General features: G+C 36.4%; 1 protein-coding gene and 1 non-coding gene across 43 annotated transcripts in view; both read left to right on the plus strand.

The window, feature by feature from the left end:
• The window catches only part of slit2 (slit homolog 2 (Drosophila)), a 131,852-nt gene that overhangs the window by 81,238 nt on the left and 35,777 nt on the right, over positions 1 to 14,837 (plus strand). For 17 of the 42 annotated variants that reach the window (XM_073949225.1, XM_021475857.3, XM_073949230.1 and 14 more), the window contains 9 exon segments: positions 1,760 to 1,831; positions 3,402 to 3,545; positions 5,411 to 5,574; positions 8,088 to 8,238; positions 10,689 to 10,763; positions 10,857 to 11,000; positions 11,257 to 11,400; positions 14,230 to 14,396; positions 14,667 to 14,799. In XM_073949225.1, coding sequence (XP_073805326.1) covers positions 1,760 to 1,831; positions 3,402 to 3,545; positions 5,411 to 5,574; positions 8,088 to 8,238; positions 10,689 to 10,763; positions 10,857 to 11,000; positions 11,257 to 11,400; positions 14,230 to 14,396; positions 14,667 to 14,799 — 1,194 coding nt within the window. 42 annotated transcript variants of the gene reach the window in all.
• On the plus strand, positions 7,448 to 7,535 carry mir218a-2 (microRNA 218a-2). Its single transcript, NR_030122.1, has one exon. It is a non-coding gene; the product is annotated as a microRNA 218a-2 (primary transcript).

The following is a 14,837-nucleotide window of genomic DNA, read 5'->3' on the forward strand; positions in this document are numbered from 1 at the left end:
GGGGGTTGGTATGTATATGTCCTTTTTGCCTGGTCTCTGTATTTTCTTTGGTTTACTTTACTGACCGGGTTCCAATGAGCCAGAACTCAGTGGGCGGAACAGTTCTCCTGTTCCCTTCGGACCAGCCTCTTAGGAACAGCAGCCAGCCATTTAAAATCTCTCCTCCTGAAAAAGTACAACTTCAAGCCAGATGAGTGATCCGGTGTAACATAAGCGAACACACACATGCAAGTCCTGATATGACATCACAATTATACAGTCAGTCAGATAGAACCTACTAAAAAAATGTATATATACAGTATGACACAGGCTTCAAAAGATAATAATACAGTGCTCAAGAAGTATCTTTGTGGAAAAATATTTCTCAGTTTTCATTTACCTTTGAAGAAAAAGTCCAAAATAATGAATATACTACTTAATAATCAATAGAAAATACTTTATTGGCTCTTTCAGCATTAAAACACTTTCTATAGTTGCTGACCAGCTTTTTTATGTCTTTGTTGTATTTTTGCCTATTCATCTTTAGCAATAAGCTCCAACTCTTTCAGGTTGGAGGGTCTCCTTGCCATCACCATGAGTTTTAGCTCCCTCCACATATTCTCAATTGGATTTAAATCAGGACACTGGCTGGGCCACAATGAGACACATGTTGGATAAAAAAAAAGCTTTGCCCTGTGGCCACTGGAACTTCAAAACATTTAGACATGGTCTTATATCTCTTTCTTGACTTGCCGAAATGCGCAGCCACAGGCCCTTAATGAGCTCCTTTGTCTTAGCCATGACTGTCCACAAACCAACAGCAGAGAGCTTCTGTTTCCATCTGTTGAGTTGATTAAAACAGCTGTTCCCAATGAATGAGGGTAATTGGGATGCCTTAAAACAGCTTGGACTATTTGTAATAGAACTTCGGATTTTCCTATTGATTGTGTCAGTTTGCAGAAGGTATGAATTATTTTGGACATCACTCTTTTTCTTCAAAGGTAAATAAAAGCTGAGAATTTTCCACAATGATGGCTCTTGTACATCATTGTATTCTCTTTTGGTAGAAGTCTGTGTTTGTGAGAAGAAAAAAAAAACCTTCTTGGGTAAATAAAAGTAACTTTAAGTCAGAATTTGCCAGGTGTGTGGATAATTGACTGAATATACTATTTGTTTGCAGATGTCTGTTATTAGCTTAAATCATTATCATTATCATTACCAATCAGATAAACATACATATTTCATGTAGTATTTACACAGCTTTGTGAATGGCAGACACTGAAAATCTGTGTTGTTTCTGTAGAGGTTGTGTGTGAGCCTCTGCATATGTAGGATATCAGCATACGGCCAAAGCCACAATGCCATTTTTCATTTTAAAATAAAAATAGCAAAAAAAAAAAAAAAGTTTCACTGCATGGCTTTAACAGATTAGTGTTAAATTACCCAGTATTTCTCACCCTTTTTTACAGCAACCTCAGCTTGCGTAAGGTTATGGACCATTAGAATAAAGTAATGAATATGAGCTGTAATTGATATATTCATCATTTGAAGATGATTGTGCACATGTGTTTCTTGAGTTTTCTTCATGAATCTGGATCCACATGATTTTGTTTGTGTTCAAATGTGATTTGTCACTGCCTGCACTGGGATGATTTGTGGTGGTGCGTCTTGTGCTCTGTTTGAGGAACCGTTTGTGATGAATGCGTGTGTGTGTGGGTGGGTAATGAACATCTTTAATCTTTGCTTTTATTTAATGTTCCCTTGTGTTTCTGCCTTTCAGGGTTTTATATGGGAATAAAATCACTGAACTTCCCAAAGGCCTTTTTGATGGACTGTTCTCATTGCAGCTACTGTGAGTGATGCACATTCTATGAATTTATGTTTAAAAAGACAATGAGAGCAGGGCGTTTATTTCTGTGCAAGCATGTGTGGATCAGATTTTGCCAATAAAGACCAGCCAATGATAAACAGCTTAAGAGATATACTAAATGATGTTGCTATTAGGATCTAATAAAACAACAAGGTTTGTGTGTGGGGAAATTTGATTAGCTCATTATAAAGTTGTCAAGATACCACAATTATTTTTCGACATAAATTTACATACCAGTATATTAATAATAACTATAATATTACACATTAATTTAGTTAATGCACTTTATTTTATTGACAAAATAAAGTGTTGTAATATAGTCTTTGGGTAGTTTACAGCAATTCAGTATTACTTCACATGAGATATTTGTAAAAATGTCATATAAATATGTGTTCTTGCAAAACTTGACGTCAGACTGCTAAATGTACACTTAAATGACTGTACTATTTGTTTAACACATTATTGCTTAAGTAAAAAAAATACTGTTTAGATCAAAATGTTATGCATTACGTAGCCACAGTGGCCACAGAGTTTCAGTTAAAAAATTCATTATCTCAGAAAAAAAAAAAAAAAACATCTGTGTTTGCACTGGAAGGATATGAACATTAGCCTACATTCTACATTCATACCTACATGCATGCTTGCTTGCAATGGTGTGTGTGTGTGTGTGTGTGTGTGCAATTGCTTGACATATTAGGACACAAACTTGTATAATGGCATGGGTATGACACCGTTATTACAAGGAAAAAGTGACTTACAATAAGAAAACATTGCCAATGTTACCATTTTTAAAAGGTTTATAATTTATACTGAATTATTTTCGCTTTTTTTTTTTTTCCTTTGAGGCGTAGGGTTAGGGTAATTGTAGGGTGATAGAAAATACAGTTTATACAGTACGCTACCTTACAAATTTCTTGTCGTCGATCCCAGTTGTAAAAAAGCGATAAATAATAACTTGACCCCTAGTTGATCATTTCGAAAAGTGGCAGAAGGTAGACTTTTCCTATGAATCATCTGTTGAACTGCATCCCTATCATCACAAATACTGCAGAAGACCTATTGGAACCCCCATGGACCCAATTTTCTCACAGAAATCAGTTAGGTTTGGGGAAGAAATAAAATGTAATTTAATGTAATCTCTCACTCTTTCAGACTCTTTCTGAAATAACTAAATAAGAAATTCACATTTGTAAATGCTCACAAATATAAAAGTTTTATACCAGTACCTCAAACAACACACAAACCCACACAGAGTCTTACTGCTTGCACTAAATGTGGAACATGTAAATCCTGTTTAAACAAAAGCTGCTTTGTAAAATAAAGCCTCTATTTATTCACAACTTTGTTCTCTCGTAATGCAGTGTAAATGAGTCTGGAGACCACAGGGAATTGATTCTCTTTTTTAGAATGTCTTGTTTATTTGTTTGTCTTTAAATGTTAATCTATTTGCATATGACATTTATAATATCTCAATTTACTACGCATGTATAGATTTTCCTGTTTACCTGTGAGATTTGGATAAAATGTCACATGCGAATGTTTATCCCAACAGATTGCTGAATGCGAACAAGATCAATTGTTTGCGTGTAGATTCTTTCCAAGACCTGCAGAATCTGAATCTTCTGTCGCTTTATGACAACAAACTTCAGACCATCGCAAAGGGAACTTTCTCTTCTCTCAGAGCTATCCAAACCCTGTGAGTAGCCTTGGTTGCAGAATGAATAAAAACAATTGCCACTATGTTTTAGTTGATGATAGAACATTTCCCTTGACTTTTTTCACAAATGTTATTTGTAACATTGGTGGACATTGTTCTTTGATCGATACTGTATTGTACTATACTATACTATACTATACTATACTATACTATACTATACTATACTATACTATACTAATTTAGTAATTTAAAACCAGTGAGAAAAAAAACAAACATGCAAATGTATAAATAATTTAACAAATATCTATTTTTAATGTCATGTTTTGTCTATAACGGTTCCTTGTAGTATAACAATTTAAGGAAGTTGAAAAGGAAAAACAAAATTGGTGAAGCTATGATTTTCTAGCTACTATATTTGTCACAAGCATATACAACGAATCTTGAATTAAATTAAGCATCTAAAAATAGTTTTTAAACATCTATAATATGTAAACAAACATGTAAAATAGCTTTTACAGTGTGGTTTACACAAAACATATTGTTCCCTGGGGTTATAGTAAACCACATGTCATACTTCCTAAATGAGTGGTTTACAATAAATTCTTTAAATAGAGTTGCCTTTAAAAAAATTGCTTTAAACTTTAGCTGAGCAGAAATCCATAAAGGCGGCGTGGTGTTACAGTGGGTAGTGCTGTTGCATCACAGCAAGAAAGTCGCTGGTTCAAGTCCCGGCTGTGGAGTTTGCATGTTCTCTTCGTGTCGGCGTGGGTTTCCTCTGGGTGCTCTGCTTTCCCCCACAAATCCAAAGACATGCGCTATAGGTGAATTGGGTAAGCTAAATTGTCCATAGTGTATGTAGGTGAATGAGAGTGTATGAGTGTTTCTCAGTGATGGGTTGCAGCTGGAAGTGCATTCGCTGCGTAAAACATATGCTGGATAAGTTGGCGGTTCAATCCACTGTGTCGACCCCAGATTAATAAAGGGACTAAATTGAAGGAAAATGAATGAATGAATGAGAAATCCCTTAAATATCTTAACTAGCCAAGCTAGTAATTTTCTTTTTGGTCTTGACTCAATAAATTACAGAGGATTGGCATGTTTTTTTTTTTTTTCTCACATATACTGTCTGATGAAAGCCAGCGCCATTATTTCAGTGCTTCGGATTATTACTGTCATTTTTATAAAAGGGGAAATTCATTCATTTAAAAGTTTTGCATGTCTAACTGGTTCAGTTAGACTTAAACCATGTATTTCCTTGAGGTAGATACTCTGCAGCGATGGACATTTTGATAACTGTCTGTAAAGGCTATTTGATTTGGTCGCACACTGTCTCGGCACAATCCTGCCCTCTCATAACCGAGACAGCGCTTCAGTTATGAGTCCAGTCTGCATGATTTCACCTATCCAGAGCCCTCTTACTGCATGTTAATAACGAATACTGTTTGAATTTTATTATTTGTTCTATTATGCGTTTGGTTAGCCTACCTTTGGCTGGATCGTTCTCGCGGCAGAGCTGAAATAAGAAACTGTTCTGGGAAATAAGGGACTTTCCTGGGGAAAAACAGGACATCTGTTCACCCTAGGACTAAATAGGGCTATTTAAAACTCTGATTGAGCTACAGCCACTCCAAGCTATAGTTTAGCAGCATCACTGTTTTTGAACAGCAGCGAGCCTAAAGGAATACTTTACATTATCGACATGTGAAAGCATAACACAAAAAGGCGTTTCCGATGTCATGACACAAATTAATTCATCAGCCAATCAATTACCCCCTCCAAATTTGGCAAATGTGTAAATGATTCAGTAATACTTCAGGTTAGTCTGTAAGTTGGGAATAAAATTTAGTTAGCTTTATTGGCAAAAAAAGACAAGTTTCTTAAGTAATTTTAATTCTCTTTTTCAGTCATCTGGCCCAGAACCCCTTCATGTGTGACTGCCATTTGAAGTGGTTAGCAGATTACCTGCAAGACAACCCTATTGAGACCAGTGGAGCTCGGTGCACCAGTCCCCGGCGCCTCGCTAACAAACGTATTGGCCAGATCAAGAGCAAAAAGTTCCGCTGTTCAGGTAAATACACACATGCAGATAGTTATTTGCATTTATGTGTAATTATTGGTCATTTGTCAACATTCTCCAAAACACTGAGTCGATTGACCTTGCTCTTCCTGTCTGATCTTGACAGTCAACTTGTGTCATTGAGACCAAGTGTGTGTTTGCCTGCGTGTGTGTGTGTGCGTGTGTGTTTGATTACGGGTGTAAATGTCTTAGTCAGCTTTCAGTTATTCAAGCAGTTGTGAGGGTCTCACCATGAGTTATCTTCTCCTGTCTAAGCAGATTATAAATCAGAATGCAAATGTGTGTGTGTATTATTAGTTTACTGTCTGTGTCTGAGTATTGATTGCTGAGGTGTTATAAATGAGGAGGATTCTCTGATCAATATTCATATTCATTTATTGATCTTCATACACACACAAACACATACTCACACCATTCTCAGTTCTCTGTGTGTCTCTCTTTGTATAGCTAAAGAGCAATATTTTATACCAGGTATGTTGAACTGCTTAACATTTTGTCTCTGTGTGTACTGCACTAAAGGTTTTGAACAACTACGCTTATGCACGCAAATCACACACACGCAGTATCATACAGATGAAAAAAAGCAGTTTGTACACCAGTTTGCTGTAGAAATACACTGCTTGACGTTCAGAAGTGTGATGCTCTATGATTTCTTCTGTATTTGTGGAGAAAAGCTGCTTACAGTGGTGCTGTGTTCTTGTGTAGCCTTTGGGTCAGTTAAGTGAAATAATTGATTTTATTTATATTTTTCATACATTTATTTTTCAGAATAATGATTTATATAAAAAATTACATTCATATATGTGACCCTTAATTACAACATTAGACATAAGTGTTTTTTTTTGTTTTGTTTTTTAAATAGAGCTTTATGCTTTACCCTAACGCAAAATAAATACAGTAAGCTTTCCTTTGATTAATGGTTTGTCACAGTAAGACATTATTTGCTCAAGATACAGCTACTTAAAAGTATTTTTTTTTTAAGTTTCTTTAAATATATATATATATATATATATATATATATATATATATATATATATATATATATATATATATATATATATATATATAGTAGCAATTTTGCGCCATATTTACATGAAACATGATTTTTATTTACTATTCTAATAATTTTATGCCATAAAAGAAAACGCTATAGTTTTAACCCATATAATGTTATATATTTAGTTATTTTGATAATGTAAATATTAGGGGGATAAAATTGTCCTGATACTATAATGGAAAAGCAGTTTTTACGGTAAGTTGTTAGATGAGCTAACACATAAAGTTATACAAATGTCACCTCAGCAATTTGTTGTGAAAGCTTAACCCACCTGACGTTGTTTTGTGCATGCTCACAAAACTACACACTTGGCATGAATCTAAAACCTGGTTTTTCCAGCATTCCCCTGTGTGAGGGTTTAAATATTTGAGTGTATTACATATTCTCTCTCTTCCCTTCCCGCACACACACTCAGGGATTCATCATATCAATAAGTGTAAGTAACTGACCAAAAAAAACAAAAACAATAAGACGTCACCCAGCAAGCCCCTCCCCCTCAACCTCAACCCCAGCCTATCACAGACCAGGAACCCAATCACAGGGTTCATGCAGATGTGAAAATGAGATTTTAGCACATGATGTGAACTGTATGTGTATGTGTTTGTTTGACTGTTTGTATAATCTCTGCTTCATCTATTTCTATACTGCAATGTTCCTGCCACAATTTTTCCGCCTTTCTCTTGTTTTGTTTTGGCATCTTTCCTCTCTCTGTCATTTCAACTAGTTTACCCCAGCTAAACAAATTAGTATCTCATTCTCTCTATCTCTTGGTCTTTCCTTTTCTCTGTGTCTTGTGGAGGAAATTCAGCGGGGTTTTCCTTTGTGCTTGATCTAACCATGTGGTTGCAGACTCAGACTAATACATGGTTCTGTCAAGCACCATGGAAGGTCTTGCAGCATCTACAGCATGGCAAGCAACAAGAGACAACCTGTGTGTGTGTGTGTGTGTGTGTGTGTGTGTGTGTGTGTGTGTGTGTGTGTGTGTGTGTGTGTGTGTGTGTGTGTGTGTGTGTGTGTGTGTGTGTGCATGTGTCTGTTAGTGTGTGAACGTTTTATTGTCATTGTTTGCGCAGATTTGTGTCTACTGTCCTTGTCTTACTTTATGTTGTGTTTATGTGTGTGTGTGTGTTTACATATCACCCCAAAGTCATAGCTGGTATGTCAGCATGGCTTTGTGGATTGTTAAGAATGAGATGTTGCCATGGTGATAACTGAGTTTCCTCTGGTCTAGCACAATTAACCTTTAATGTCGTCCCGCCCAATGATCCTTTACTTTTACCTATCTACCTTTCCATCTCTCTTTGCCCTCTGTTTGTCTCATACAGTTTATTTTCATGATTGTGTGGAATGTAATAGTGTGTGTGTGTGTGTGTGTGTGTGTGTGTGTGTGTGTGTGTGTGTGGGTGTGGGTGTGGGTGTGGGTGTGTGGGTGTGGTATTATAAATAGGCGTAGAAGACTACCGCTCAAAACTAGGTGGGGATTGCTTTGCTGATTTGGCCTGTCCAGAGAAATGTCGATGTGAAGGAACCACAGTGGACTGCTCTGGACAAAAGCTCACCAAGATCCCAGACCACATCCCTCAGTATACAGCAGAACTGTGAGTGTTTCTCTTTCATATCATTCCTCCCTGGACAAAAAAAATATGGAATATTGGAATAGAGAATTATGCATCACATGAAATATAAATAAACTCCTATTGGTGCTACCATAGGTATTTACATTAGTTGTTGCCTACGCTGTTGTTTTCTATTGGAAAGAATGCATCAATAGAGCTGCCATTAGTGCTCCTTTGAATGTGGGACCAAGGTACAGTAGAGGACTGGCCATCCGGTGCCACAGATATATCATGCATAGATATACATATACACATATATCTATCGTTTTTAATTATGAAAATTATAATTTGACATCACTTTTCTATATTGATGGATAAGTGATCGCATGAGCATTGCTGACAAAGAGCATGTGTTTGTGTGCATGGAAATGTATTACCCACCCTCCATGCTCAATTTGATCTAATCCATGTCCTGAACCCCACCCTAACCCCCACCCCCCTGCTTTCACTTCTTATTCTAACGGAGGGAGCGATTCGTTTGAGAATGAATTTTTTTTATGAACGACTTGTATGAACCATTGATATCCTTGCATCTTAATGTGCATAATATCCACCTTTATGATCTTAATCACAGGTGTCAAATCCAGTTCCTGGAGAGCCGCAGCTCTGCACAGTTTAGCTTCAACCCTAATTAACACAGATGATCAAACTAATTGAGTCCTTCAGGCTTGTTTGAAACCTACAGGTAAGTATGTTAAAGCAACTCAACTTAGAGCTTCGGCCCTCCAAGAACTGGATTTGACACCTGTGATCTAAATGGTGTTTGAAATTTGTAATATTCAATAATTTAGGATGAACCGTATGCACATTTAATGCAGGCACTGTTATGTTAGCCGTTGCTTCAATTAACCAACAATAATAAAAGTTTCTGGCACTGCAGCGTCTTGCCATATTTCATTTACATTGTTTGCTAATTTTATTCAACAAAGCTAGCATTAGCCTAGAATTAAGTGCAAGTGGGTGCTACTTAGCCTTATGGTCAGTGCAATGAGTGACTTTATTATTATTAATATAGTTACTTGTTTGGAACAAATGTAACATACAAAAATGTAAAAAACGAAATCTTACGAATGTTTTCTTTGTTTGCTTGTTACTACACCTGTATGCAGCGCAGAAGTTCAGCATCTTTAGATTGGCTTCATTCTTGACTAGTACGGCTGAATGACTTTTGTCCTGGGAGCACTGTACAAATATGGTGACGGTATTAATGCATGCTCAGGGTTCGTATGCGATATCTAGTGTATATATCTATGGATGCATACTTTGTTAGGATTGGGCAATGTTTGGCTGAGATAATATATATATATATATATATATATATATATATATATATATATATATATATATATACTGTGTATATATATATATATATATATATATATATATATATATATACTGTGTATATATATATATATATATATATATATATATATATATATATATATATATATATATATATATATATATATATATATATATATATATATATAAACACCTTGGAATTATAAGGTTTTTCCTCCGTTCTGAATGATTTTGAGATATTGAGCTTTAAAGTTTTTGCATTCCATAGCAAACAGTATGTGGTTAAATTATTATTATTATTCTTTTTTAAAGTTTTAATGTAAACAACATATAAAAAAAACATCCCATAATGCAAATAATTTGTCATTTAACAAGAGTACGTCAATAACTCAATTTTGACAAAAATGTCAGATAGAACCCTATAATTCTAAGGTGACAATATATGAAATTGTGGAATCTAAGGATTAACAAATGTAAAAATGTTGAGAATTGCCTTTAAATATGTTCAAATTAAGTTCTTAACACTGCACATTAGTATCACATGGTAGTTTTTATATATTTACAGTAGGAAATTTACAAGAAATTTTTTGACCTATACAATGGATTCTTGACTATTTGCAAAATTATAAAGTACTTTTTCAACATAAATCCAGGCTCCAGGCTCTCAAATAAAGATGTTTCAAAAAACAATTCTGCCTGAAAATGTTTATAAAATATTGTTAAATAAAGTTAATGAGATTTAGGCTTGAGCATCAAGCAAATTACAGTAAACCACAAATAGGGGTTCTCTATCTATGTTTGTTGACTAATGCCTAAATGAAACCTGTTCATCATATTAAAAAAATCTAATTTATCTCAAGTTGCATCAAAAAAGATAATGGTATGGTGAATAGTTTATTAATGTAAATGATTGGGTAAGTGCCCCTTTAAAATTACATATAATCATGCTGTACCTTAAAGCACTATATTTTTGGTGAAAAAGTGGAAAAAAATAATACAGTTATGTTTAAATCTGCTCAAAAATTCCAAATAAAGATGTTGTGTTAAATTTTGCATTAGATGTTAAAATAGATAATTTATCAATAGATTTACTGGCATGCTTTGTTTTTTAATCCCAATCCCCCCTGCAGCCGCTTGAATAATAATGAATTCACAGTGCTGGAGGCTACAGGAATCTTCAAGAAGCTTCCTCAGTTGCGCAAAATGTAAGTTTTGCTCTGTCATTTTAATCTATCAATATAAGTAATACTTATGACAGAACCTTAACTGCCATGCCTATTTTTTTGTTTGTTTTACAGCAATCTTAGCAACAATAAGATCACAGATATCGAAGAAGGCACATTTGAAGGGGCCAGTGGAGTAAATGAACTCATACTGACCAGCAATCGCTTGGAGGGGGTTCACTACAGCATGCTGAAAGGCCTCGGTGGTCTCCGCACACTGTGAGTATCACATGTTGGCACACTCGATTGAACCATACAAGTAAATATTATCTCCTAATTGAATCACAAGGAAGAATTATCTTATGAAAGATCACAGCAAAATCTAGAGACGTGCACGATGTTAAATAAAACAAAAATCCAAGTATGATTGTATTCTGTGTGGTGGTACATTGGTTTGTGTGTTCCAATCTCATTTGCAGTTTTTGGCTTCTGGTTGTTTAAAAATCTATCATGGGTCTCTGTTTGTCACATGTAGGATGTTGAGGAGTAACAGGATAAGCTGTGTCAATAACGGCAGTTTTACCGGTCTGAGCTCTGTGAGGTTGCTTTCCCTCTATGATAACCTGATCACCTCCATGTCCCCAGGAGCCTTTGACACACTACATTCGCTCTCCACATTGTGAGTACCACATTATCAACAAAGTGTTTTGTTTTGTTCAGCACTGTTGCTACCTAAATAGGTGACTGTGAGGGCATATCCTAGCCTTTAACAAAGAATGAAACCACAGCAACAACAACAACACAAAATAAAATCCTCTTTTGTTACGAAGTGTTTTGTTTTCTGTTGTTCTTGTACAGTAGGATATATATTTTTTGTATTATTGAATATCCCAATGCCAGCCGTGCTGCTAAGAGTTTAGTGAAGTTTCACAAACAAGTTTCGAGAGGAGCACGTGATAGGATTGATTGTGGCTGGTCCCCCATCTGTATTCATTACCAAGCCAATCGAATCATCCCAAACTCAACATAAATATCCTGTTTAACTTTACTTCCTTATGTTCGTTTTTTGAAGAACCCCTCCATCCACCATATCTCCCTCCTCCTCTTTTCTAGATTAGTCCAGAATTGATTGACACGGCGGCTCAGTGGCTAGCACGATTGCCTCACAGCAAGAAGGTCGCTGGTTCAAGTCCCAGCTGAGTCAGTCGGCATTTCTGTGTGGAGTTTACATGCTCTCCCCTTGTTCGCGTGGGGTTTCCTCGGGTACTCCGGTTTCCTCCCACAATCCAAAAACACACATAAGTTAATTAAATAAATAAATAGTAACATTTAGAAGTATTTACGCCTCATTCACACGGGGTGTCAGCGTCAACGCTTCCCATTCACTATGAATGGGTGACGTCAGACGTTGCCAAACTGCATTGTGGATCCGTCGGCGACACTTCAGAGGCGTTGCTCGCTGCAGAAGTTGAGACTAGCTCAACTTTTCAAGCGCTGACGGAAGCGTCAGCCAATCAGATCTCTGTATGCAAAAACACCAGCTAGACAGTGGCCTATTACTGAATGAATTTCATTGGATGACGCTGCTATGATGATCGCGTCAGCCTCAACTTCAGACACGCCTTCAGTCTAGTGTTGATGCTGAAGCCTCGTGTGAATGGGAAGTTAATACTTAGCTTCACCATGTGGCTATACTCTGGTGCGGTTGGCTATTTCTCTAGGGCTGCCCTTGTTAATTTAGGAATAGGCCAAACGAATTGAGGGAGTTCTATAGAACTACCTGATCTCGTACCCCCTTACATGCTCAATAACCAGACGGGAGCCTTGGGCTCAATTACTGTATCTCCAAGCTCAGGGTTCTCTCCTGAACATCATCAAGCAATATTTAAGGGTGAACTCTTGAATTTTTATATGAATATGTAAATATTTACTCTTCTGTCTTTTTTTAGCAATTAAGGACACATCTGATTATGGTGATGTACTGTTCATGATAAAAAATCATGAGCCTAATGGTATTCCAAATGGGTTTACCAGATTTTCCACAATTCACTTTAAAAATATGCTTTAAATTCTCACAACATAAAACAAACCAAAATATTGTTTGCAATGATTTTGTTTAAATTTAAGTATGTGTTGTTATTAAATGATAACAGAGTCTGTAAAGGAATAGTTCGCCCACAATTTAAATTTACTCATTATTTATTCACCCTTAGGTTGTTTTAAATCTTTATGAGTTATATAACAAAAGAAAATAAGTTATTTGAAAATGTTGTAAACGTTTTATTCACACACATGTTGACAAATGAAACCTCTAACCATTGATTTCCATGGTAGGAAAGCAAATATGTGACAGGTTTTCAGCATTTTTTTCAAACATCTTTTGTGTTCACTATTAGAAAGAAACTTAAACAGTTCTGTGACAAGTTAATGAGTAAACGATGACATTCATTTCAGTTTTGGGTAAACGGTCCCTTTAATTGGGTAAACGGTCCCTTTAATTGTGGCTGTAACAGATTTTCATCCTATGCAGTTTGAAAAATGCATAGAACACCCATCTATTAGCATAATATCATGAACTTTTTAGTTATTTAAAATCAGAATTGATTTAAAATAAAAATAAAAAATCACAAATAACATTGTTTTTTAACATTGATATTGAACACTTTTAGGCGACACAGTGGCCCAATAGGTAGTGCTGTCGCCTCACAGAAAGAAGGTCGCTGGTTCGAACCTCGGTTCAGTTGGCATTTCTGTGTGGTGTTTGCATGTTCTCCCTGCATTTGCATGGTTTTTCCCCACAGTCCAAAAACATGCGGTACAGTAGACTAAATTGTCCATAATGTATGAGTGTATGTGTGTGAATGTTTCCCAGAGATGGGTTGCGGCTGAAAGGGCATCAGCTGTGTGAAAACATGCTGGATAAGTTGGTGTTTCATTCCGCTCTTGGCGACCCCGGATTAATAAATGGACTAAGGGGACAAGAAAATAAATGAATGAATGAACTGTACACTTTTCAAAATGACAGTCTGCCTACAATATCCTGCCTCCATAGGCCACAGCATTTCATTTATTTTCTTATCGGCTTAGTCCCTTTATTAATCAGGGATCGCCACAGCGAAATGAACCACCAACTTATTCAGCATATGTTTTACGCAGTGGATGCCCTTCCAGATGCAACCCAACAAAAAAAATTTGGAAAAAAACCATAGATTCTTGCATTCACACACTACGGCCAATTAAGCTTATTTAATTCAGCTATAGCGCATGTCTTTGGACTGTGGGGAAGATCCAGAGGAAACCCATATGAACAGGGGAGAACATGCAAACACCACACAGAAATGCCAAATGACCCAGCCATGGCTCGAACCAGCGACCTTCTTGCTGTGAGGCAATCATGCTACTCACTGCGTCACTGTGATGCCAGCCACTGCATTTAGTGCTTACAGTGGATTTGTTTGTATAATTTGCCAAATATTTGCTTCATTATTTTACCTTATGCTGTCCACAGGAACTTGTTGGCCAATCCGTTTAACTGTAACTGCCATCTGGCCTGGCTTGGTGAATGGCTCCGCAAGAAACGGATTGTCACAGGCAACCCCCGCTGTCAGAGCCCCTACTTTCTCAAGGAGATCCCTATTCAAGATGTAGCTGTACAAGACTTTGCCTGTGAAGAAGGTATGGCAATATGTGTGTGTGGGAGAGTTAAATATGTATGTGTGTGCGTAAGAAGATCTTGTTTCTAGCTCTTAATAGGTCTTTGATAAGATCTGTTATGTTAACTCGAGCGTAGATCAATGTTATCTTTCCTTTGCATAAACTCCTGCAAGCTAACAATAATAATCACCATGGGCATATCAAAAAACTCACTTCAAATTTCACTCTTCTCGGCTTCTGATATATGAGAACATTAACACGATGATTAATTTCCTCTTTGTGTGTGCGCAGGTAACGATGAGAATAGCTGTTCACCACTGGCTCGCTGTCCTGCCGAGTGTTCGTGTTTGGATACAGTGGTTCGTTGCAGTAATAAAGGACTCAAGGTTTTGCCTAAGGGCATTCCTAGAGACGTTACAGAGCTGTGAGTGTACACAAACCACAAGCAATTTTATAATAAAT

The sequence above is a fragment of the Danio rerio genome, chromosome 1 (genome assembly GCF_049306965.1).
Source record: "Danio rerio strain Tuebingen ecotype United States chromosome 1, GRCz12tu, whole genome shotgun sequence".
Classification (NCBI taxonomy): domain Eukaryota; kingdom Metazoa; phylum Chordata; class Actinopteri; order Cypriniformes; family Danionidae; genus Danio; species Danio rerio.